Source organism: Herpailurus yagouaroundi, unplaced genomic scaffold (genome assembly GCF_014898765.1).
Source record: "Herpailurus yagouaroundi ecotype Mexico unplaced genomic scaffold, PumYag 185, whole genome shotgun sequence".
In the NCBI taxonomy this organism is placed as follows: Eukaryota; Metazoa; Chordata; class Mammalia; order Carnivora; family Felidae; genus Herpailurus; species Herpailurus yagouaroundi.
The window spans coordinates 3,185,631-3,211,778 of NW_024412416.1; the positions used below are offsets into that span (position 1 = coordinate 3,185,631).

The window sequence follows — 26,148 nt, forward strand, 5'->3', positions numbered from 1 at the left end:
ACAGGACAGGAAGGCCTTTTTTAACATACTCACTTCTCCAAAAAGGGAAGGTATCATCAGAGACCAAACAGACGGTTACCAGAGGGGCGGTGGGGGGAGGGGATGAATGAAATATGGAAAAGGGAGTAAGAGTGCACTTCGTCGTGATGTGGAACCACTGAACCACCATACAACTGAAACTAATATAACACTATGTTAACTCTACTGGAGTTTTTAAAAATAGGGAGTTAAAAAAAAAGGCTATCAGGAAACCTATCTGATTTCCTCTTGCCATTGAACAAATATTCTAATGAACTGAGTGAGGTTTGAGATTAGACCCTATTTCTGGGAAATCGATTCCCCTACCCCAAGATTTATCAACTTGAAATATATGTGACTGTCAGAGGCTGTTGCGTATCGGCCAAGAAAGAAACAAGAACTCTGCCCAAAGAGAAAGAAAACAGTACGATGGATGATAAGATATAACCACACCAGGACTGGTCAATCCAAAGGAGTATTGTCTCCTCTCACATAGCACCCCCTTCCCCCCCGGGAAGCTGGACACTTACCCTAATAATGCTGTCGGTATTTACAATTTCCAGAACTCCTCTTTGGAGGAGGAATATATCCTTAATGATAACGAATTCTCGTTACTGAGAATGTATTTGATGTTTGCAAACAAATGAAAAGTATTAAGAGCTGAGAAAGGTAAATGAGATGATTTGGTTAGCAACCCCCCTTTTGATACTGTGAGTGACAATAAAGTCACGATATTGATGAGGATGTGGGGTCGTGGTCTGAAAGCTCTAAAGCCAACACAAAACATATGGATGGGACTCTTCTAAGAGCTGAAAATGAGCTCTGCAGGTTATAGAGGTAAAAATGTTGATTTCTGATGATAGATCACAGCGTGACTTTTGGCACATATGTCAGGAGTTCAAGAATGGAATGGCCTTGCTGTAAGAAAATCCGCCTCAGTTCTGTTTACTAATGTGAACAAGTTTTCCTGGTGAGCGCGTGCAAAACAAAACAGAACAAGAAACCAGCAGTAAAAACTAAGAATAAAATTATTGTGGAACCCAGGTCTGAACCCATTCTGGGAATGGACAATTTTTTAAGCCACCCACCCTCATTTTCTGGATTGATTCCAACTGAAAGAGACAGGAAACCATCAAAACCCTAGAGGAGAAAACAGGAAAAGACCTCTCTGACCTTAGCCGTAGCAATTTCTTACTTGACACATCCCCAAAGGCAAGGGAATTAAAAGCAAAAATGAACTATTGGGACCTCATGAAGATAAAAAGCTTCTGCACTGCAAAGGAAACAATCAACAAGACTAAAAGGCAACCAACAGAATGGGAAAAGATGTTTGCAAATGACATGTCGGACAAAGGGCTAGTATCCAAAATCTATAAAGAACTCACCAAACTCCACACCCGAAAAACAAATAATCCAGTAAAGAAATGGGCAGAAGACATAAATACACTTCTCTAAAGAAGACATCCAGATGGCCAACAGGCACATGAAAAGATGCTCAATGTCGCTCCTCATAAGGGAAATACAAATCAAAACCTCACTGAGATACCACCTCACACCAGTCAGAGTGGCTAAAATGAACAAATCAGGAGACTATAGATGCTGGAGAGGAATGTGGAGAGATGGGAACCCTCTTGCACTGTTGGTGGGAATGCAAACTGGTGCAGCCACTATGGAAAACAGGGTGGAGGTTCCTCAAAAAATTAAACATAGATCTACCCTATGACCCAGCAATAGCACTGCTAGGAATTTACCCAAGGGATACAGGACTGCTGATGCGTAAGGGGCACTCGTACCCCAATGTTTCTAGCAGCACTCTCAACAATAGCCAAATGATGGAAAGAGCCTAAATGTCCATCAACTGACAAATGGATAAAGAAGATGTGGTTTATATACATAATGGAATACTACGTGGCAATGAGAAAGAATGAAATATGGCCTTTTGTAGCAACGTGGATGGAACTGGAGAGTGTTATGCTAAGTGAAATAAGTCACACAGAAAAGGACAGATACCTTATGTTTTCGCTCTTATGTGGATCTTGAGAAACTTAACAGAGGACCATGGGGGAGGGGAAGGAAAAAAAAAGTTAGAGCGGGAGGGAGCCAAACCAAAAGAGACTCTTAAAGACTGAGAATAAACTGAGGGTTGATGGAGGGTGGGAGGGAGGGGAGGGTGGGTGATGGACATTGAGGAAGGCACCTGTTGGGATCAGCACTGGGTGTTGTATGGAAACTAATTTGACAATAAATTTTATATTTAAAAAATTTACTTTTTATGTGTAATAAGTGTTTACCAATTTGAAATATATCTATGTTGTTGTGATAATAACAATCCAGGGGAGGGGGAACATTCCTAATACTTAGAGCCTATGGCCACAGGAAATTGAAATAAATTAATTTCAAATAAAATATAACGATTTCAATTACTATACATATATTCTCGGGAAAAAGTAGAATAGTGTAATCAATAAAAGACTACGGCATAAAGGTACAGTATGCTGGGATAAATTTCTGTGGGGAGAGTGGATTCAGAACGTGAGCTCAAGGGGGAAAAATGCAAACTATCCACAAACTGTTCAAGAAGGACCTCTTTGTGTGCTTTTTAAGGGAAAGATGGCAAAGATAGAAATCATCATGGCATTTACATTCTGCTGAACACATTTTTTTCTTTAAATGCTGTAACAGTTTTATTTTAAAATGTCAGCATTCACATGTTAGAAATGACACTCTTTGATACTTTTTACTCAAACTTACAATCAAGACTTTTAGATGTCAACCTAAATAGAGGTGACGGGGTATTTAATTTTGAGAGCACCTTTTAGGGGGTATGTGACAAAAGGATCGATAGCCCCTAGTCAATGTTCGTTCAAATCTGAGGTTTCAATGAAAGTGTCCTGTCCTTAGGGTGCCTGGGTGGCTTAGTCGGTTACAAGTCAGACCCTTGATTTCGCCTCAGGTCTTGATCTCAGGGTCATGAGTTCAAGCCCTGCACTGGGCTCTGCGCCGGGCAGGGAGACTGCTTAAAAAAAAAAAAAAAAAACCAACAACAACAACAAAAAACTGTATCTCAATAAATTAAGAAAATAAAATAAGATAAAAATGAAAAGCAAAGTGTCCGGTCTGGAATCTTACCTGAGACCACTCCATGGCAATCCACTTGGGGCAGTCGAACAGGTTGCAGGTCTGCATGACCTTGGGTTTGGGCGCGTACATGCACTTCCACTCCTCCACCTGTAGTATCTCTCCGTGCATGGACTCCTCCACACACACGAAGCTCCGCCTCTGAATCCCGCCCCCGCAGGACACCGAGCACGCAGTCCAAGGGTTATGTTCCCAGCTCAAAAGCGAACAAATAAAAACACATTATTTGTTTGTCATCGGCTTGTCTGTTTCAAGCTTGCAAACGCGACAGCGAAAAGCACTGCCAGAGGCGTTCCTTGAGCTGTCTCTAGACCATCAATACTAAAGGCCGATAGTACTAGAGAACCAGAGAATCTCCAGGTCGGAAACCCGTCATCCAGGTATAAAAGGGGGACTCAAATTTCGGACCAACTGCAAGGCCTGAGCTCCCTCTCTAATGGTCGGACATCCCCAGTGACGGGAGACGTGGCCGCTTGAGGCAGTGTATTCCATCCGATTCTGTGACACATCTTCCTTATGGAGTTGAAGTCTGTTTTCCCGTAGCTCCCCGAAAAGGATCTAGTGTCTGTCCCTCTTCTATTTTGGGCTGTTGCTGCAGATACTACAGTTCCTTGCAAACTACTTAGAGCAAATTACAGAGTGGAAAACAGAAACACAGAACTCACCGAGGGAGAGGTTGGAAGTGGTCGTAGGGCATGATCTCTTTAAATCCGTCGCTACAAATGAAATCATGGTGACAGTGTCATTTCTAAATCAATCGACATACTAATTTAACCCATACAGATTTGACATCCCAAAAGACAGAGCCCTTTCAGACTGAAGACGAAACACGGCAAGTGCTGTGAACCCTTCCCCAAAACTTCCCACCATCTTTTTTGGTTTTCGGGAACATCCAGGGCACACGCCATCTCCAGTTACACGGAACTACAGAAACCAGGGGTATGAATTAATCAAAGGGAAGAGCGTCTCTTCATTCAGATAAACCTACTTTTCATCATCTAAGAAGGTTATTTTGGTATGTTGATGATACTAACATTTTATCATCTTAGTAGACTCTTTAGAAAGACATTTTGTTTCATAGAAGCTGTCCTTTGAAAAGGTCTCTATTCATAATTATGTTCACCTGGGATTCCAGGAAACGGGTAGTTCAGTGACAGGAAATGAAATCCACTGAGAATGCTTCCTTTTCCATTTGCACACTTCTGCCTCAGCCAGCTGGCAGCTGTCTGGGGGATTCTAGGACTTGATATTGTGGCTGTTATTTTAAGATACTGTAGGAAAGCCAGGAAACTTCCCCAGGCAGTCCAAGTCAGCAGGTACTAAATTATGCAACGGGATAGCTTATGCATCGCTCTTCTGCCTTGGCATTGAAACTTCTTACTTGCTTGAGCAATGCATTATTTATACTGAACTTAATGCAAACGCTTCGAAAGTCAGCACGGGGTAACGGGTGACCCAGTTTAAAAGTGAAAACGGTGAGTTCAAGATTTTTATGACTGGCAGATGGACAAGACATCGTACTTGGATGGAGAGAGCTTCCCTGTTGTGTGTGTAGATGCTCACTGAGGGTCCTTACAGAGGGGTGAATATCAGGGCACATGCACGCACAGCCAGACAGGAGAGTGCAGGGCTGTGTGCGCTGGCGAGCCTCGTCCCCCGCTGAGCGGGGCTACGAACGCGGGTAGCTACCACCTGCGTGTGTTCAAGGTCGCACAGTGCAAATGTCACTCTGCAAAGATGGACTGGTCTTGGTGGCGGTTGGCTGATTTCTTTTTAGAGTAAACACTAAGGGCAATGACGCAGACCTCGAAGGGCAAGGATCCATGCCGCACTCCTTTAGTTTGGGCTTGGGTTTCACATTTTCGGGGTAGTAATGGCAGTAATGGTCAGGAACTACCCTCTTCAAGCGGATATCCACACATTCGGCCGAGTTGAGCTGATAGCCTAATGGGAAAAAGAAAAGGCACCTGTGAATATCGCACTGTGTCGTTTTCCCACAGCAGTGACCCCTTGGCACAGACTCTTCCTCCCCCAGAAGAAACTTAACTCCGTGGTTCTCATCCCTGACTATGCAGGGGAACCGCTGGGAGCTTCTAGCACACAGCAGTGCCCGGGTCCTTACATGGTCCAACTGAGGCAGAAACATTGGGTGGCTCAGTCCAGGAAATGGGTTGGTTTGTGTGCTCTAATGATCTTCAGGTTCTTCTAAGATGATGAAGATGTGTGGCCGAGAGAGAGAGAGAGAGAGAGAGAGAGAGAGACAGCGAGCACGCACAAGCAGGGGGAGGGTCAGAGAGAAGAAGAGACATAATCCCAAGCAGTCTCTGCAACATCAGTGCAGAGCCCAATGTGGGACTCGAACTCACAAACTGTGAGATCATGACCTGAGCTGAGATCAAGAGTCAGATGCTTAACCAACTGCACCACCCAGATGCCCTGCTTAGCACTTGTAACGAGAAAGTGGCAAGGGACTCCTTTACGGAATGCTCAGACCTCGGGGCGGAAGGTCACTTGCTGGCCGGTCTCCCGAATGTCCCCACAGCCCTGCGCCATGGGCCCCCTGTTTCCCCATATTCTGTTTTTACTATTCCCATCCTGACTCCCCCAGAGACCCCTATTTCTTGTTTACACATTCTCAAATCCGCATGTGCCTTATGCAATGTTGCTTGTGTGTACCTGTTGTAACTAGATAGGTACTTTAAATCTTGTTCTATTGTCTGCTTTTCTCACTCAGCACGACACTGTTAAGAGCCACCCACATGCCCTGGCCGGTGCCTCCTTCCACCGCACAATATCCTGTTGCTGTCCGGGGGCACCTGGGACACCTCGGATGCCAACGAACTTCTCTAACTGGGGAAGTAAGCACTGTCCATACTGGGAGGAACAAAGCCCATCCCCTACACCGCCCCCTGCCTCAAAATCCTTCAGAGCAGAAGGGATGAAAACTCACTCTCGATTCTGTGAATTTCAAATTGCACAGTCTCTGAGGAAAGTGAGCGTTCCAAATGGATGAGTGCCGTAGATTTAAAAAACAACTCACAAAATGATGCTTCTACTTCCTGAAAGATCTGATCCCAGGCTTCCTGTCACTACATAAGTGTCATGCTAAGTTTAAAAGGAAAAAAAAAAAAAGGCAATTTTTCAAAAGCAGAATGAGCTCTTCAGGAAAAAAAAAGAGGCTCAAAGCTAAGCTCTCAGCCTCAGCCAGTTGGTCTAAAGGTCTAAAAATACATTTAAGGGCCTGATTGCAGAGAGGAATCTGATTTTATAAACCACTAGACAGGCTTCCGCAAGCCATGGCTTGGACTTACACGGCGTGGGGAAGGACAGACTGGTATGCGTTATGAAAAGCAAGGTTGAAACCGCAAGAACGAAAATCCAAATGGAGTCAATAAAATGCTACTCGGGTGCCAGTATCTGCCAGAAAGTCTACAATATCAGATGGCAGGGGCAATCAATCCAGTACTTTCTCCAGACTGATCTTCAGAGTCCCGCGTAGATGATTACAGGCAAGCCAGAAAAGCCCAGCCTCCCGGGACCTTAGGGAGCAGAGAACTGACCGGCCTGATGACCCAACAGCTCAGAAATGGCATTTACACAAATCATGGCGACTTGATTAGTAATGCAATTAAACTCTGGTAATGCTTTCCTTGTGGGTTTTATGTGTGTTGTGTTTATTTCCTCCAAAACAAGTACAGAACGAGACTATACCTCCTCGAAGCAAAGGAACGCCTCTGTTCTAAATGGAAACATACTTCTAGGAGACAAAAAGCATACAATTTAAGGAGAGACAATTAATTTAATTTGAGGGAGGTACAGAGATAACTGAAAGCGAAGGAAATAAGGCAGGTTGCCTTCCTACGTTATGAACCAATGTACTGAAATTCTGCCTGTGTGCAGAAAATGGCAGGCCGTAGAGGGAACCCCAAGAGCAGCCTAAAGTTTCCCTTCTGTTCTTACAGCCACTGCTGTCTCTGGCGGACAGTTTCCCTGCCAGGTGCTCCCATTTATGGCTCCAGCAGGGCTGTCTTTCCTTCTGCACCTGAGTATGAGGCACATCTGTTTCCCTCCCAAGAATTTAACCAACTGACTAAGCCGAGTCCCATTCCCAATGTCCCTCCCAGAGTGAAAAAGCTCCTCTTTTTTCTCATGTGCCTGAATGGGAATGTCTCTCTGAGTGATCAGGTGGGAGAGGGGAGCCATTAGAAAGAAAGAGATCTTTGTCCACTTGCTGAGTAAGAATAACCCCCCCCCCCACCGCTGCCCGCTCTTTGCTTTTATTTGGGGGTCCATGGGAGATGGTCATCGCTGGAACCATGGTCTACTTGACTCAAAGGTGGTGGGATTCTGCTTCTGGATATAAAACATGCAGGCAGGGAATCTGTGGGTATGTCCCACTCACCCTGAGAGCATTGAGTCATGTATGTATCTCATAACTCACCACCGGAGAATGCCAGGAGGGGGGGCGGCCACAACCCTGGAGATTATGCTGAATTTTTAACAAAATTCAGGTTTCTTTAGAATCGGACATAACAGGTATTTCCTGAGTACCCACTAACTGCCAGACACTATACTAGGCTCCTTGACCTGTGTCCTCTCATTTTGTTCCCCGACAGTGCTGCAAGGGGCATCATCCTGTTTTATGGATGAGCAGACTGAGCTTCAAAGATGGCACAGAGCTAAGCAGTGGCAAAGCCAAGAAGTGAGTCCAAGTCCCTGAATTTCAGCTCTGTGGCCACCCTGCCTCTTGATGGAAATGTCGTCATGCCATTTTTGGAGAACGAGTTTGGCCAAAATGAGTCTGAGGCCCGGGTTTGGAGAGACTCACTGAATTTATGCAGATCACGGTCTCAACTCCCAACACTGTTTTCCCTCAATCAGCTTTCAACGAGATCAAATGTGTTTTAAGAGTTTCCTTGGCGGTCACTGACGCAAGGTCGGTGACTCAAAGCTCTGAAAGAGTTTCTGCCTCGGAACAATGCTTGTAATGTTCAGCAAGTGATACATTTTCACTTTCGGTGGAATCGAGAAAAACTGAGAATGTTAGCGCTGGCAGGGACTTAAAGATGATCTCCAGCATTGTGTTTAAGTCGTATTTATTTTTGTGATCGTGTTCTATTTACGGCAGGAGATCAGTTTGCCTCCTCGAGGTTAAATTAAATTGTTTTTGTGAATATGTTTATTTAAACATTTTTAAAGTTTATTTATTTTTTATTTATTTTGGAAAAGAGCAAGAGGGGGAGGGGCAGAGAGAGAGGAAAGAGAGAGAGCCCAAGCTAGCTCCACACTGTCAGTGCAAAGCCCAACGCGGGGCTCGAACCCACAAACCATTAGAACACGACGTGAGCTGAAGTTGGGCACTTAACCAGCTGAGCCACCCAGATGCCTCCATTTAAATTTCTTAAAACATCCATTTAAAGAAAAAACCTTAAGTAAATAATAGTGCAGGGGTAACACAGATATGGCAAAGGCAGTGATTAATATGGCTACAGCTGATATCCAAAGATTCTTAAATTTGAATGTGTCCCCTAATTTCCTGGGGGGGGACTGTTGAAAAGGATTAATGGGCCCCATTCCCAGAGTTTCTCATTCAGTAGGTCCAGGGTGGGGCCCAAGAATCTGCATTTCCACCAAGTTCCCACGTGAAGCTGACGCTGTTGGCCCGGGGACCCCACTTTGAGAACCACGGCTGTAGAATCATAATCTAGTTGCCCAAGCCAAGTCTAGGAAGAAGTAACTGGGAAGACTAACTTTCTAGCTGGTTTCCAGAGCCCCATTCAACCCCTAGACCGTTTCTCTTTCCTTCTCGGCAACACAAGCTCCTTCTGGGGTCTGGGCTAAGTGCTCCCCACAAAAGCACCTGCCTGCTGTTTTCACAGGGATCCTAAATCCCAGAGGAGAGAGTCCTGAGATACAGATTCCCGGGAACCCGAAGGCGTCCCTGATACCCGAAGCCTGGAGTTTAAAGGAGGAAAGGCAGAAGTGACTGGGGACACTCAGCTGGGGGCTCAGAGGGAGCTGTTCACCAGCTGAGCAAACGGGGGTACGTCCTTTACCTCTAATACGTTTCTGTTTGCTCACACATAATACAGACACGCAAAGGGGCCTTTCTTAAGGTTGTTTGCAAGAATAAATGTGAAGATGAACATCCCACCACGTGGCTTGACACATGGAAATGCCCAACACTGCTGCCTGGTGCTTTTAGGGGAAGTTATCCACATAAGGCCCTCTAGCAATTCAAGGAACCACGGTTCATGTGTTGGCACGAGCTCAGAACCATTTATTCTTCAATTTTAAAGTTCAGTTTATTAAAAGGGACTTACAATGGAGGCTCTGGCGGCCTCCTTTCCTCCAGGCAGACGCTTTCTCCATATTAAACAGCCGATTTCCCGCCACCTGAGCCTGTAAATACGTGTAGCACGTGTGTGGAGCCCAGAACCTTCCTTCACTGTCTGTGAAATCCTTGAACTAAGCGAGCAGCAGGCAGGAGTTTCCCCTTACCACTCAGCGGCTACCCTTTCTCCTTTTGGTAATTTACGCTAGGGCACCTACCTTGAGGGAGGACGGGGTGGAAATCTAAATGTTAGAACCAACGCGACCCCTTCACCAAGCTGCTTGGTCTGTTTTTCAGGTTTTCCGTGGAAAATTAAAAATAATGCATGCTTTACAGACACTTAAGACAAGAAATGCAAGGACACACATAAACAGGTCTCCAGCTTTTTGCTAAAAGTCTGTCTAGACTGTTGCACCTGTCTCCAAGAATAAAGGCAAACACACATCCGTTCACACCACTGTGGTCCAGGCTGCTGGGCAGGATGCCGCGTGATCACTCATCACCCGTCACCACACCAATGTTACAGTCAGCTTCAAAAAAACACACAGGTACGTCATTTCTAACTCTGAGCTCGGAACATTCAGGAACGAAGTCTGTGCCTCACCTCCTCCACATGTCACAGTGCAGGGGAAGAAGTCGGTTTGTCTCCACTGATGACTGATCGGCTGATAGAAGAAGAATTGGGCCACACTGTCCTTGGCCACCGTGTACCTGGTCTGGACACAGAGAACCATGGTGACGCATCTACATGCAACGGTCTAACACTTCCCACGGCTTTCCAAAGGAGATCAATGCACTTCACTGAGGTATGCAATCTCAGATCTTCAGATCTTTCACAACCAACTCCGGCACATGAAGTTTTCAAAAATTCTAACATGTGATAACACTTCATTCGGGGTTGCCACAGAGGGGGGCTCAGAAGACCTTCAACCAGGCTCCCCAGAGTCATTTTTCCAGACAACTCCATGCCTGGAAGGGAGTTCTCAAACGTGTAGGTGGCCTTTTTTTGTTTGTTCGCGTAACTTCTGGTTTTTTTTTTCTACCTGATACATCTGAGTTTAATTTCCATGAGAGCAGGGGCTGAGACAGTCTGGGTTTGTTTGCACCATACCACATGCCTGGAGTTCTTACAGTTGCAATAATTCTTACACTTTCATCTTTACGCAAATCCCTCCGAAAAGGTCTTCTGGAAAGTACAACTGGAGAAACGCAAATGGACACAAATATGTGGTGTTCATACTCGAGCATCCCAGCATCTAACTAAAGGGAAGGGGTACTACCGTGCGTGAGCCAGCGGACGGAAGACGGAAGATACTGCTGAGGGATGACACTCAATGAGCACGTTCTCCTCCTACTTTTTTCTTTTCTGCCCTCCTGACTGAACAAATGAGTGAACCAAGGGAAACTCCCAGAATGCAAGGAGAGGAGAAAAAGAAATAGAGTTCACGCAGGATCCGTCCAGAAATGCCAAAGCCCATAGGGACTTCAAGCGGGGGACCCAAGAGAGGACACAATGAAAAGCCAATGTTGGATAATATAATTGCGGAGAATTTCCTAGACCTTGAGAAAGACAGGTGTACTCAGTTTAAAAATGTTCTGGGCAGACATTTTTAAAAAGTACAACAACCGGGATAAAGAAAAATCTTAAAAGTTGTCAGAAAGGAAAAAAAAAATGATTAGCTATGAAACAGTGAGCATCACACTGGCGTCCGATTTCTCATAGGCAATACCGGATGCAAGAAAGCAAAATCACACCTTCAAAGTGCCAAGCAACGATAACTTTTTGTCTAGAATTTTGTAACTAAACTATCAATCAACAGTCAAAGATCAATGGTCAATCTATGAGCAAGCGATGATCAAATTATCTATCAGAACCAGGGAAACAGAGATATCTTCAGACACAGAACGACTGAAACGGTACCACTTGAGACCCTCACTGGAAAAAAAAAAAAGGAAAAAACTATGAAAAGGTATTGAACAAGAGCGAATATAAAAGCAGGAGGGAGTAGATGTAAGAAGCAGTAATGATGAAATCAGTCAGTAAAGCTGATTCATAAACATAAGTAAGAGTTGACTAAAGGATACTATTTGGATGTATTTGATCATAAAACGGTAAAACACTCTAGCACGAGACGCTGTCGGGGAGGAGAGGTGGGGGGGAGGAGAGGTGGGGGGGAGGAGAGGTGGGGGGGAGGGAGGGCAGGATGCACAGCGTCACAGAGGCACGAAACACTTCGAAAGGGTTGTGCTCTGGCTGTGCAAGAATGGCTAGTCTCTGATGAATCCTGCCAGAGAGAGTGAGAGCTCCACCTAAAATGTATTTCTGATGTATCTGAAGGCATCAGAGAACGACCACGCCAGTGAGCGTTTGCAGGGACAAGACCCCAGACACAAAGGAAGCCCAGAGAGGCGAGCGTGACATTGGCACCACCTCTGGCACCACATTTCTGCTCCCGGCATTTTCCATCGTGCAAGTGGTGACTGAGTGGCTGAGAAGCTGAGCAGAGCTGTCATCAGACTCATGAGTCTGAGAACAAACACTGGAGCTCGAGGCCCACCAAGCCGAGGGGGGTACCAGTAAATGCTCCACGTGCCCAACTGGGAGCCCCAGAAAGCTCTATCCTAGCAAGAAGCACGAACTGGAAGTAGGCCACTTTTCAAAGGGAATGAACGCCAGGTCCCAATTATTTCAATCGCTTGTTGGCTGAAGGTACCTGGCTGCTAACCTGTCTTCCAGAAGCAGAAATTAATCCAGTCTCAGATCGTATCTATAATCTTTCACCCACTATATACAGAAAAACTTAAAAATAACCAGGCACACACAAAAAATAAGATTTAACAACCAACAGAAAAGGTGGAATACGCTATAAATGGAATTACAGAATATCCAAATAGTGGCATCACCAGATAGAAACTTAAACACCTAGTTATACGGCTACCAACCCCTGAAATTCTAGCTTTGGCTTCAGGTCGTGTTTCACATTACCCCATACGGTGCCAGGGTCTTAAAACCTCAGCGTTAGCACATGGCTCCCTCCTTGGGCTCTTGTCTTTTAGAAAGCCTGGACTAAGACAGGATGGTGAAAATGCTTAAGAAGTTAAGTGACAAGACAGAGAATTTCACTAGAAACAGAGAGGCCACAAAAATAAAATGGCAATTCTAGGAGAACGAGGCACAGTAACTTAAATCAGTATCGCAATGGACAGACGACAATGGATTAGACTGGGGCTCGGCAAATATTTTCGTAAAGAATCAGAAGGCAGACATAGTTTTCAGGCCATATAGTCCCCATTACAGTGATTTGACTTGGCTGGCACAGGGAAAAGGCAGCCACAGACAACCTGTAAACAAATGGCTGTGGCTGTGTTCCAGTAAAACTCCACTCTGCTTGCTGGCCAGGATCTGCTGACCCCTGGATTGCATACAATTAAAGAGAGAATCAGTAAACAGACACGGAAGAAGGAAGCGGAAAGTAGACATGACAGGTGAAGCTGTAAGTATAGTCCCAGAGAAAGTGAACACAGAGAATGGCATAGAAACTATATCTGCAGAGGTAATCAATGAGAATCTTCCAAAACCGATGGTAGATATCAAGCCATGGCTGTGAAGCTCTACAAACCTCAAGCAGAAGAAAGTCACCAATTACATCACAGTCAGACCGACGGAAACCAGGGGCACCCGGGAGGCTCAGTCAGTTGAGTGTCCGACTCTTGATTTCAGCTCAGGTCATGATCTCATGGTTCACAGGATCGAGCCCCACATTAGGCTCTGTGCTGACAGCATGGAATCTGCTTAGGATTCTCTCTCTCCCTTTCTCTCTGCCCCTCCCCAGCTTGTGTGTGTGCTTGCTAAATAAATAAATACATGCATAAATACGTAAACAATCTTAAAAAATTGATGAAAACCAAAGAGCAAACACTGAAAAGCAGACAGGGAGAAAGACATATTACCTTCTAAGGCACAAAAATAAGACTGACAGCTGGCTTCTTAAGAGTAAGTGGAAGCCAGAAGACAATGCACTAATAGAAAATAGTTTTGTGATGGTAAGGTGGTCAAGTCACTAGAAGAGGTAACGACTCTACATGTGAACGGACCTAACAACCTAGCCTCAAAGATAAATAATTTGAAATTAACAAGAATAGAAAAAAAATTAGATAAAGGTAACAGTCACAGTGGTAGTTTTACCATATCTCTTGTGGTAACTAACAGAATGAGCAGACAAAAAAACCAGTAAGGTTACAATTTTTAATAAAACCATTAATAAACATGACCACATTGACGTATGGACACTGTGCCCAACAACAGGAGACCACACATCATATCTTCTAATATTTGCTATGTTCTGAGCCACAAATTAAGTTTTAACAGATTTCAAAAAAGTTGACATAATATAGAATATGTTCTTTGACTATAGTAGAATGAAGCGGTAAAGTAATAATGAGTAGGGTGCCTCGGTGGCTCAGTCCAACTCTTGATTTCAGCTCAGGTCATAATCTCAGGGTCATGAGATTGAGCCCTACATCAGGCTTTTCACTGAGCATGGAGCCTTCTTAAGATTCTCTCTCTGTCTTTCTCTCTCTCCCTTTGCCCTCTCCCTTGTCCATGCTCATGCTCTCTAAAATAAAATAAAATAAAATAAAATAAAATAAAATAAAATAAAATAAGAATGAGATTACTGCAAAATTCCTACATACTTGGAGAGTATACTTCTAAATATTCTTTAAGTCAAGGAATGTATCACTATGAAAGCTACAATACAATTTGAATGATGATGGAAAAGATTTCATATCAACATTTGCATAATAAAATATAAGGAATGATTAGAGAGAAATTCATAGCCTTAAATACATGTGTTATGGGGAAAAAAAGGATGAAAATCAGTGACCTGACATCCAACTAGAAAAGATAAAAAGGTAACAGCTTATTAAATCCAGAGATAGAAGAAGGATGGATATAACAAAGATGAGACTGGATATTAATCATATGGAAAGGAAACTACACTAAAATGTAAATAACGTAAATGAAAAGGTGTTTCTGTGAAAAGTCTAATTGAAGTGATAGCCCTCCAAAGTGACTGATCAAGTTAAAAAGAAAGTAGGGACAAATAATCGGTCTCAGGAATGAGAATGACTCACTACAGATCCTGGAGACAATGAAGAAACAGTAAGAAGATAATATGAAAAGATCTCTGCCAATAACCTTTATAAAGTTAGTTGAAGTTTGGAGATATTGTGGGTTCTCTTCCAGACCAGCAGAGCAAATATCACAGCAAAGCGAGTCAAATGAAGTTTTTGGTTTCCCAGTTATGTTTACACTACACTGTAGTCTATTAAGTGTGCTGTAGCATTAGATCTAAGAAAACAATGTGTGTGCCTTAGTTTAAAAATACTTTGTTGCTAAAAAATGCTAACAACCATCTGAGCTTTCAGCGGCTTGTAATCGCTGATCATAAATCACCATCCCAAATATAGTAATAATAAAAAAGTTTGAAATACTGTAAGAAGTACCAAAATGTGACACAGAAACACAAAATGAGCAAATGTTGGAAAAATTGCACCTCTACACTTGTTCAACTCAGGAATGTCATAAATCTTTGTGGCAATTTGTAAGGAAGAAGAAGAAGAAGAAGAAGAAGAAGAAGAAGAAGAAGAAGAAGAAGAAAAGAAAAGAAAAGAAAAGAAAAAAAAGAAAAAAGAAAATCTACAAAGTGCAATAAAATACGGTGCACCTGTAGACAAAGTCCTTGAAATAAAACTGACACAAAAGGAAACTAAAAGTATGAATAGTTGTGTATATTTTAAAGACACTGAATGCATACTTCTAAAAATTTACTGCTTTAATATCTCCAAATATTTAAAGAAGAAATGACACTAATTTTAAACAAACCATTGCAAAGAATGAAAACTGAGGAAATATTTCTAAACTTGTTTTGTAAAGCCAGTATAAATTAATACCCAAGACCTGACATGAATACAGTATTAGAAAGAAAACCTCTTCCAGAACAAAGCCACCAAAAAAATCATAAATACAATAATTTAAAATTATAGCCAGTGATACATAAAAGGATAATCCTTTTTATTAATAATAAAACAATAAATATAAGTAAATGCTACTAATAAATTATACTAATGATAATAATCAAGTGAAGTTTATTACAGGAAGGTAAGATGGGTTTAATATTTAAACATCAACAGTTCACTATCTTAAAGGAAAAAATATACAATCACTTCAAAAGATGTAGAAAATGCATTTGAAAAAATTCCACACTTGTATGTGACAATGGAAGCAAATTAGAAAAAGATTTCTTTCATCAGATAAACTATCAAAACCTCATGGCAAACATCAAACATGATGAAGAATTACAGAGCCCTTTGCCTCTGAATGAGAAGCATGACAAAATAGTTGCTGTCGCTAAATCTACTCAATATCATACCAAATGTCCTAAGTGGTACAATATAGTAAGAAAAATAAATAAAATATACACGGGTTGGAAAAGAAGAAACAAAATTATCATCATTACAGGTATCAGAATTGCGTATACCTAATCCAAAAGAATCTATAAACTATTAGAATTAATAAGTGTTAATATAGCAAGAATACAGTGCCAATATACAAAAATCAGTTAATTTCCATAACTTTAGTACAAATAAATAGAAAAATTTAAAAATTCATTTATAATAACACCAAAATAGCAAACAACTGGGAATAACTTAGAATATATGACTTACACACTGAAAATTATGAATGTTATTGAGAGAAAAAATTTTAAATTAAATAAATGGATGGGGATACCATATTTATGGATTGGAAAAATTGGGATGGGAAAGTTTTCTGTTTTCTCCAAATTGACACATAGATTCAATGCGATTCTAATTGAAATCCAAAAGAATCTTATAAAATTTGACAGGCGTACTTAAAAATTGTTATGGAAGTGCAAGGAGTCAAGAAGATCAAAGATCATCTTTAAGAACAAAGTGGGAGGGGCACCTGGGTGACTCAGTCGGTTAAGCGTCCGACTTCAGCTCAGGTCATGATCTCACAGCTCGTGAGCTCGAGCCCCACGTCAGGCTCTGTGCTAACAGGTCAGAGCCTGGAGCCTGCTTTGGTTTCTCTGTCTCCCTCTCTCTCTTCCTCTCCCCTGCTCACGCTCTGTCTCTCTCTCTCAAAAAAGTGAATGAACATTAAAAAAAAAAAATTAAAAGAACAAAGTGGGAGAACACACACTAGCAAATATCAAGACTTGTTTCAAAGCTACAGTAATTAAGTCACAATGGTACTCACAGACACATCAACGAAACACAACAGACTCCAGAAACACACCCCCACACACATATAGTTTTGAATTTAAGACAAATGGAGAAAGGACCATCTTTTCACCTAATGGTTCTGGGTCAGTGGATAGATGTGCTAAAAGATAATGACTGTAGTTCACAACATGTGCAAAAATCAATTTTAGGTGGATTACAGCTCTTAATATGACAAGTAAAACAATAAGGCTTCCAGGGAAAAACACAGAAGAATAGTTTCATAGCCCTTGATCCTGAACGAGGCAAAGATTTCCTAACCAAAATACAAACGGTCCAATCATGAAGCTAAAAATCTATAGCTTTGCACTACAACAAAATTAAGAGCTTCTGAACGGGAAAATTGAATGCCCTAAATACATGTAATAGAGAAAAAAGAAGTTGGAAAATAAAATGAATTAAGAATTGAGCTCCAGAAGCTAAAAATACAATACCAAAATAAATTAGTGTAAAGATAAAAGAAAGAAAAATAAAAGTTTACATAAATTGAATATTTTTAACACTCTGAGTTAATCAGGAAAACTAAAATCTGGTTCTTGGCTGTCTCAGAGACAAACCTTTGGATGATCTGAATGAAATGAAAATTAGATAAGGAACCAGTGAACAAGTTTAGGAATGAAAGAGACTTGGTTACAGGTACAATGGAGATGTTTTTTAATGATAAGGGAACGCAGCATGATTCCCTTTGAAGAGTTGGAAGACTTGGACGAACTGGATAATTTCTCTAGCAAAATATAAATTTCAAACTTGGCTCAAAAACAGAACCCTAAATAAATCAATATGCCTAAGAGGGACTAAAATAGTTTTCTGAGTCCCAACCATTATCACCAAAAGAAAAAGAAGAAAAAGAGGAAGAGAAAGACAGAAAAGGCATTAAGCCCAGATGTTCTCCATAAAGAGATGACGCCCTTACTGGAGCAGATGCATTTAATTGTTGACCAATATCCACTTCCCCTTCCCAGCCGCCAAAGGCTCACGCCTGTTCCCGTGTTCATCCCTCCCCCATGTGTCTTAGCGCCTGGCTGCCCCATGTGACCATGGTGGTCACAGCTGCCTTAGCAGGTGTGGGACCCACGCGAATGTGCCTCCCACTCGCACAACTGCGGACTATAACGGCTCGGCAGCGCCTGTGGCAGGTCAAGGTCCCCGTGGGCTGCTCCCACCCCACGGTCCTGGGAGACACTGCACCGTGTGATAGAGGACTCTGGCTCAGGGCCTCCCCCGCAGCCTTGCTGAATCCCCCAGGACCACCCTTCAGTTTAAGGTGCTCCCACCCGACTTTCTCTCCTTCCGTCTCTCCTCTGCTTCTGAAGTCAGATCTTCACTACCGCCGGACAGCTCTCCTGGCCTCTCTTGGTGCCATCTTGCCTCTTCCTCGTGGGTATCCCGCTCATAAACGTCTTGCACATCTAGTCCTGTCTTGCCATCTCCTCCTCCTTCCCCTCCCCCTCCTCCTTTGAGCAATTTTAGATTTACTGAAAAACTGAGCAGAAAGTACAGTGCTTCTAATAAACCCAACACACACCGGTTTCCTTATTATTAACATCTTGCATTGGTGTGGTCCATTTGTTACTATTGAGGAATCAATATTGGTACTTTTTTTTAAAAATTTTATTTATTTTTTTACTTATTTGTTTTGAAGCCATTTCTTTTCTTTTTTTTAATTTAAATTTTAGTTAGTGGGGCACTTGGGTGGCTCAGTCCGTGAAGTGTCTGACTTTGGCTCAGGTCATGACCTCACAGTTCCTGAGTTCGAGCCCAGCTGACAGCTGGAGCCTGTTCCAGCTGGGCTGACAGCTTGGAGCCTGGAGCCTGCTTCAGATTCTGTGTCTCCCTCTCTTTCTCTGTTCCTCCTCTGCTCAATCTCTCTCGCTCTCAAAAATAAATAGACATCGGGGCACCTGGGTGGCTCAGTCGGTTAGGCGGCCGACTTCGGCTCAGGTCGTGATCTCGCGGTCCGTGAGTTCGAGCCCCGCGTCAGGCTCTGTGCTGACAGCTCGGGGCCTGGAGCCTGTTTCAGATTCTGTGTCTCCTTCTCTCTGACCCTCCCCCATTCATGCTCTGTCTCTCTCCGTCTCAAAAATAAATAAATGTTAAAAAAATTTTTTAAATAAAAAAATAATAAACATTAAGATAAATTTTTAATAGGGGCGCCTGGGTGGCGCAGTCGGTTAAGCGTCCGACTTCAGCCAGGTCACGATCTCGCGGTCCGTGAGTTCGAGCCCCGCGTCAGGCTCTGGGCTGATGGCTCAGAGCCTGGAGCCTGTTTCCCATTCTGTGTCTCCCTCTCTCTCTGCCCCTCCCCCGTTCATGCTCTGTCTCTCTCTATCCCAAAAATAAATAAAGGTTGAAAAAAAAATTAAAAAAAATTTTTTAATAAAAAATTTTAGTTATTTAACATACAGTGCAATATTGGTTTCAAGAGGGCATCCGCTTCTTGATGAACCCAGAAGGACTAACGCCCAGGGAAAGGCTGAGAGCGAGCACATGACCCAAGTCTTGTCAACGAGACGGGTAACAGGTCTGTTGCAGAGCTCTTGAGAAAAGTTTTCCCTGCTGAGTAGGTTCACAAGAAATAAAAAACCCTCCTGAGCGTCTGGACAAGGCCTTCTCTGCACGTTAGCTTTCCAGTCTGAATGCAGGGCAATTACAAGCCGGTTCATTTGTTTAAAAGTTGACACCTAACATTGCGTCTCTTTAGGCCACGCCCTGTCATGTCAGGCGGGGAAGTGGCCCGTCTCTCGGCTGTCCTGTCCTTCAGACCGACCGCCTCCACGGTGCTTTTCCACTTGGGACGCCCGAGTCGGGAAAGGAGGGACAGCTTGGATCCGTGTGTGAAGGTCCTCATCCTGTCGCCGGGTCCTCTGGCCATTGGGAGGACCGCAGGGAGCTGCAGACCCAGTGGCCTCGGCTGTGTTGTTTCCTGGCCACGGGATGGTGGACTCCTCTGGTGACCTGCCTGGTCCACGCCCTTCTTGTGCGGCAGGTTGTCAGTGGTGTGGCTGCCACTCCCGCCCAGTCCCTGGTCTGGCCTCGAGCCCCTTACCTAGGACACCATACGCTTTACTGCCTGAGCCAGGACGATTCTGAGAGTGAAAGGAAGGGCCACTGAGAATTAAGCCAGAGCCACAGGCACAAACTGGGTCTTTCCTGAACAAAGTAAGAGGCACAGAAGCTCTACCTTTACCCCTCGGCCACAGGGTCATTTTGCCCCCACTGTGTCAGCCCCTCCAAGGTTGCCCAGTCAAGGGTACAGGGAATGTCCCAGGTCCCTTCCATGCCACGTGGGGGCCGAGGGAGCGTCCAGGGAGCTCAACTCACACTCATGCCAATTCTGTTCCAACGTGACTCCCCCCACCCCCCCAGGTTGCTGCTGACAGAAGTAAATACCCTACGGGGCCTTCTCCTCTGGGGCTTCTAGATGAACAGTGGAGCATAAGCTCCTTTTCTGCCTTTGCTTTGAAACCCAGTTAAGATGCTTCCCTGCTCTGGACAGTGACCGCCGTCATGACATGTCTCCTGGCCTCACCTCCTCAAGCCTGTCTCTTTGCACATCCCTGCCAGACTCTCTCACAAAAGTATACACTCTCCCAAACACGGAGGGCCGAGGACACTAAGCCCAGGGCTCAGCCTTATGGGGGAACGGGCATCCTCCCTACCCTGAAGAAGAAACACTAGGATTTAGTCTCCCGAGCTTGGTCCTTGACACGTTATGGGAGCTGAATCAGTTTATAAAAAGCCTTATTTCTCTCCATAAGCCTGACTCTCAAGACAGAAGTCTGAACTGAAGGAGGAAGAGGAGGGGGAGGAAACGAAGAAGGAGGGGGAAGACAAGAGCAGGAAGGAGATCCCACCTTAATAATAGCAAGTTGAGGGGCGCCTGGGTGGCGCAGTCGGTTAAGCGTCCGACTTCAGCCAGGGCACGCTCTCGCGAGATCTCGCGTGATCTCGCGTGAGTTTGAGCCCCGCGTCAGGCTCTGGGCTGATGGCTCAGAGCCTGGAGCCTGCTTCCGATTCTGTGTCTCCCTCTCTCTCTGCCCCTCCCCCGTTCATGCTCTGTCTCTCTCTGTCCCCAAAATAAATAAACGTTGAAAAAAAAAATTAAAAAAAAAATAATAATAGAAAGTTGAACATCAATGCTGGTTCTCCGCATTCCTGCTAACAAACCCCAGTCACCAACCACCACTTTCGAACCCCCAGGGCCGATTGCTCTGCTGACGAGGCACGCGGTCGAGTACACAGAACAGCAATGAAGAAGTGCCTATTAACATGTGCAGAAGTATATTACTTGCGTTTCATTAAGAAAATGATTTTCTAACAATGGTAAGAAAAATAAACTCAGATTCAACCACCTTACTTGGCCACTTCAAATTAATTTCCAAAATTTACAGACTAGCTATTTATACAAAACTCTGCTTGCTTTCTCTTTCTTTCTTTCTTTTTCTTTCTTTCTTTCTTTCTTTCTTTCTTTCTTTCTTTCTTTCTTTCTTTCTTTCTCTTTCTCTCTTTCTTTCTTTCTTTCTTTCTTTCTTTCTTTCTTTCTTTCTTAAATAAGTGTGTGTATCCAGTTTACACATATAATTTAGCTGTGAATTCTGGTAACTACTAGAACAGTATTTGAACTGCTTTCACCAAGAAATTTCTCTCAACACATCACATGATGGCAAACATCAGGTGAGATTTCAAGTCTCTGCCTCTGTGGTTAACGGCAAATGCTCAGGTCGAGAGGGAATTCTGATAGATGGACATGATGAAAATAGGTAAATTTTCTTTGCTGTTGGGCACTAGTATGGGCTGAATTGGGTTCCCTCACAAAAAGATACGTGTAAGTTTTAACCCATGGTACCTCAGAATACCATCTTATTTAGAAATAAGTAGGGTCTTTGCAGATCTAGTAAAGTGAATGCGAGGTCGTTAGGGTGGGTCCAATCCAAAATGGCTGGTGTCCTCAGAAAAGGGGAAATGTGGGTGCAGAGGCAGACATGCCCAGACAGAGAAGGCCAAGGGAGAATGCTCGAGGACACAAGCAGCTGGGGAGAGGCATGAGACAGACTCTCCCTCAGCCCTCAGAAGGAATCAGTCCTGCCCACACCCTGATCTTGGACGTGTAGCCTTCAGAACTGGGAGTCAACGACTATCTGTTGTCCTTCAAGCCACCCAGTTTACAAAGGTGCTTTCACAAGAGCCTCGGGAACCTAGCACAGGCGCCGCCCCTCACAACTGTGTCTTGCTGTGTTCTGAAATACCCGTGAATGTGCAAATTCAGTCACTGTCTGCACCACATTGCAGACACCTGCTCTTTGCAATAAAGGAGGACAGACAGTTTCAAATCTTTGCGTCCTTGGATCACGCAGAGGTGCTTTCATAACTGCCCATAAAGAAAGGAGAGACGGTGTAAAGAGAGAACATAACACGTATCTAGAGCTGAGGTTGGGGGAAACTGACGGCAGAGGCTTGCCTGGCTGAAAATGAGTGGGAAGAGATATCAGAAAACCTTTTCCCGCAGACACACAAAATATCTGAGTGGGAGAAAGATGACAGGTATCTGGAATAAAGAGGAAGGTTGCAGACCACAAGGAAGAAGAGCTTTTTTTCCCCCTCCCTTAAGATGGATATGTTGCAAAAGAGAGGGAAGCCACCAGCACAAAGTGGTGAACCATGGAAAGAGAGGTCTTTACCAAAACCATTTCGTTTCGTTCTTATGGGCATACTCCTGAAATTGATATTCACAAACATCTACTCACAGATGCAACTGTTCAGAAAGTTCTCCCGGAACAGATAGTGCCTACAGGACCCTCCAATCAACACAGCCTAGACATGAAGTACCTGATCAGGACTCTCTACTGCTACCTGGTGGCAGCATACACACATTCGAAAAGCTAAGTACGAACACTTGAGGGGCGCTAACACAAAATACTGTGACCCAGTAGCGCTGTGACGAAGGTCATCCATGAGAAAAAGGTCATTCGGGAAAACAAAAATACATAAATCCACTGGGAAGGAAAAAAAAAGAAAAAAAGTGTCATTTTCAAGAATGGTCCAATCATGAAAATATAGCTTCTGAAAAAGGAGAAAGACTTTTTTTTTTTTTTTTTTTTTTTTGTCTCACTGGTGCAGTGGATTGCTAGGCTTTACAATCTGAACAAGAGCCACAGAAGAATCTGACATCCCACCGAGGCCTTCAGAGGTTACTTGTGATGTCAGAATATAATGGTTTCTAACAGTCTGTTTATTACAAGTCCAAGAAGTAAGGTCTAATCTGTGCCCGTATGAAAGAGTGTGCCTCAGTATCCCCGGGCGCACCCATGACTGTGCTCTGTTGGCACCGAGCGGGCAGAGCCGGTCTCCTCTCTACAGCCTGGGTTGAAGTCAGATGTTCCATTTTTAGACCAGCTGCTCTCGGTTGATGGGAACGGGAAGAGATACAGCAAAACACATTGCCGCCCATCGCTGGCGACCTCATGCGCACTTTCAACTTCCCCAACTGCAGCCACACCCGATGGTATGATGAGCCGCGAAGATGTGAGCGGAACCAGAGCTCCCCCCCTTAGCGACAACACAGGCTGGGTAAAAGGACGGTGTTCCCAGGAAAAAAAAAAAAAGAAGAAAGAAAAAAGGGGGAAAAAAGAATAGAAAAAGTAACCGATGGAAAAGTATATTTCCTAGAAACCCACATTATTTGGACAAGCTTATAAGTCAGGGAAAAAACAACACCAGAGTCATACTGCTTCCTCACGGTGTCTGATTTTGCCAAATTCTCTCCCACCGAGCGCACACCACATTTATGAAAGAAAATGGCCACAGGCACGAAAATCAGGCTCCAGTTATGTGTGACTCAGACAGTTGTATGCGACACCTTCTTTGATGGATACATATATATATATATATATATATATATATATATATATATATATATATATATATATATATATATATATATATATATGTGTGTGTGTGTATATTTAAAAGCCTTTCCGTCAAGAGAGATCAAAAGCTTTCCAGGAGTTGAAGTTAAAGCCCAGAATTGTTTATTAAATCTGAGAAAACCAGAACCCAGAGAGGAACACAGAAAATAGTACTAATTCACACTGGGGCAACATGTCACTGAAATATATTCTATTAGGAGGTGAACACAGAATTTGGGCCACAAGGTGTAAAAGAACTTTTAATTATGCAAGTGATATATGACTGTGTTCTTCTCGTTAAGAATTGTTTTAGGGGCGCCTGGGTGGCTCAGTCGGTGGAGCATCCGACTTCGGCTCAGGTCATGATCTCGCAGTGTGTGAGTTCGAGCCCCGCGTCGGGCTCTGTGCTGACAGCTCGGAGCCTGGAGCCTGCTTCGGATTCTGTGTCTCCCTCTCTCTCTGCCCCTCCCCTGCTCATGTTCTCTCTCTCTCTCTCTCTGTCTCAAAAATAAAAATAAAAACATTTTAAAAAGTTGTATTAAAAAGAATTGTTTTAAGTATCAGAATACTGTAAATAAAGCTAAGATCACTCCCCCCAAAGCACCTATCCCTTCTAAAATAACCATCGTTTCGGGTGCAGGGCTGGTTCAACATTTGCAAATCAACCAATGTGATATATCACATTAATAAAAGAAAAGATAAGAACCATATGATCCTGTCAATCGATGCAGAAAAGGCCTTTGACAAAATTCAGCAAACTTTCTTAATAAAAACCCTCGAGAAAGTCGGGATAGAAGGAACATACTTAAAGATCATAAAAGCCATTTATGAAAAGCCCACAGCTAACATCATCCTCAATGGGGAAAAACTGAGAGCTTTTTCCCTGAGACCAGGAACACGACAGGGATGTCCACTCTCACCGCTGTTGTTTAACATAGTGTTAGAAGTTCTAGCATCAGCAGACAACAGAAGGAAATCAAAGGCATCAAAATTGGCAAAGGTGAAGTTAAGCTTTCACTTTTTGCAGATGACATGATACTATACATGGAAAATCCAACAGACTCCACCAGAAGTCTGCTAGAACTGATACATGAATTTAGCAAAGTTGCAGGACACAAAATCAATGTACAGAAATCAGTTGCATTCTTATACACTAATAATGAAGCAACAGAAAGACAAATAAAGAAACTTATCCCATTCACAATTGCACCAAGAAGCATAAAATACCTAGGAATAAATCTAACCAAAGATGTAAAAGATCTGTATGCTGAAAACTATAGAAAGCTTATGAAGGAAATTGAAGAAGATATAAAGAAATGGAAAAACATTCCATGCTCGTGGGTTGGAAGAATAAATATTGTCAAAATGTCAATACTACCCAAAGCTATCTACACATTCAATGCAATCCCAATCAAAATTGCACCAGCATTCTTCTCGAAGCTAGAACAAACAATCCTAAAATTCATATGGAACCACAAAAGGCCCCGAATAGCCAAAGTAATTTTGAAGAAGAAGACCAAAGCAGGAGGCATCACAATCCCAGACTTTAGCCTCTACTACAAAGCTGTCATCATCAAGACAGCATGGTATTGGCACAAAAACAGACACAGAGACCAATGGAATAGAATAGAAACCCCAGAACTAGACCCACAAACGTATGGCCAACTCATCTTTGACAAAGCAGGAAAGAATATCCAATGGAAAAAAGACAGTCTCTTTAACAAATGGTGCTGGGAGAACTGGACAGCAACATGCAGAAGGTTGAAACTAGACCACTTTCTCACACCATTCACAAAAATACACTCAAAATGGATAAAGGACCTGAATGTGAGACAGGAAACCATCAAAACCCTAGAGGAGAAAACAGGAAAAGACCTCCCTGACCTTAGCTGTAGCAATTTCTTACTTGACACATTCCCCAAAGGCAAGGGAATTAAAAGCAAAAATGAACTACTGGGACCTTATCAAGATAAAAAGCTTCTGCACAGCAAAGGAAACAACCAACAAAACTAAAAGACAACCAACGGAATGGGAAAAGATATTTGTAAATGACATATCGGACAAAGGGCTAGTATCCAAAATCTATAAAGAGCTCACCAAACTCCACACCCGAAAAACAAGGAATCCAGTGAAGAAATGGGCAGAAAACATGAATAGACACTTCTCTAAAGAAGACATCCGGATGGCCAACAGGCACATGAAAAGATGCTCAACGTCGCTCCTTATCAGGGAAATACAAATCAAAACCACACTCAGATATCACCTCACGCCAGTCAGAGTGGCCAAAATGAACAAATCAGGAGACTATAGAGGCTGGAGAGGATGTGGAGAAATGGGAACCCTCTTGCACTGTTGGTGGGAATGCAAATTGGTGCAGCCACTCTGGAAAACAGTGTGGAGGTTCCTCAAAAAATTAAAAATAGCCCTACCCTATGACCCAGCAATAGC

General features: G+C 43.3%; 1 protein-coding gene across 2 annotated transcripts in view; it reads right to left on the reverse strand.

Annotated features, from left to right (window-relative positions):
- Positions 1-26,148, reverse strand: part of ADAMTSL3 (ADAMTS like 3) — a 369,755-nt gene that overhangs the window by 133,843 nt on the left and 209,764 nt on the right. For both annotated transcript variants that reach the window (XM_040493500.1, XM_040493501.1), the window contains 4 exons: positions 10,095-10,206; positions 4,962-5,100; positions 3,822-3,872; positions 3,148-3,352 (listed from right to left, as the gene is read on the reverse strand). In XM_040493500.1, the coding sequence (XP_040349434.1) occupies positions 3,148-3,352; positions 3,822-3,872; positions 4,962-5,100; positions 10,095-10,206 (507 nt within the window). The remainder of the gene's footprint in view (positions 1-3,147; positions 3,353-3,821; positions 3,873-4,961; positions 5,101-10,094; positions 10,207-26,148) is intronic.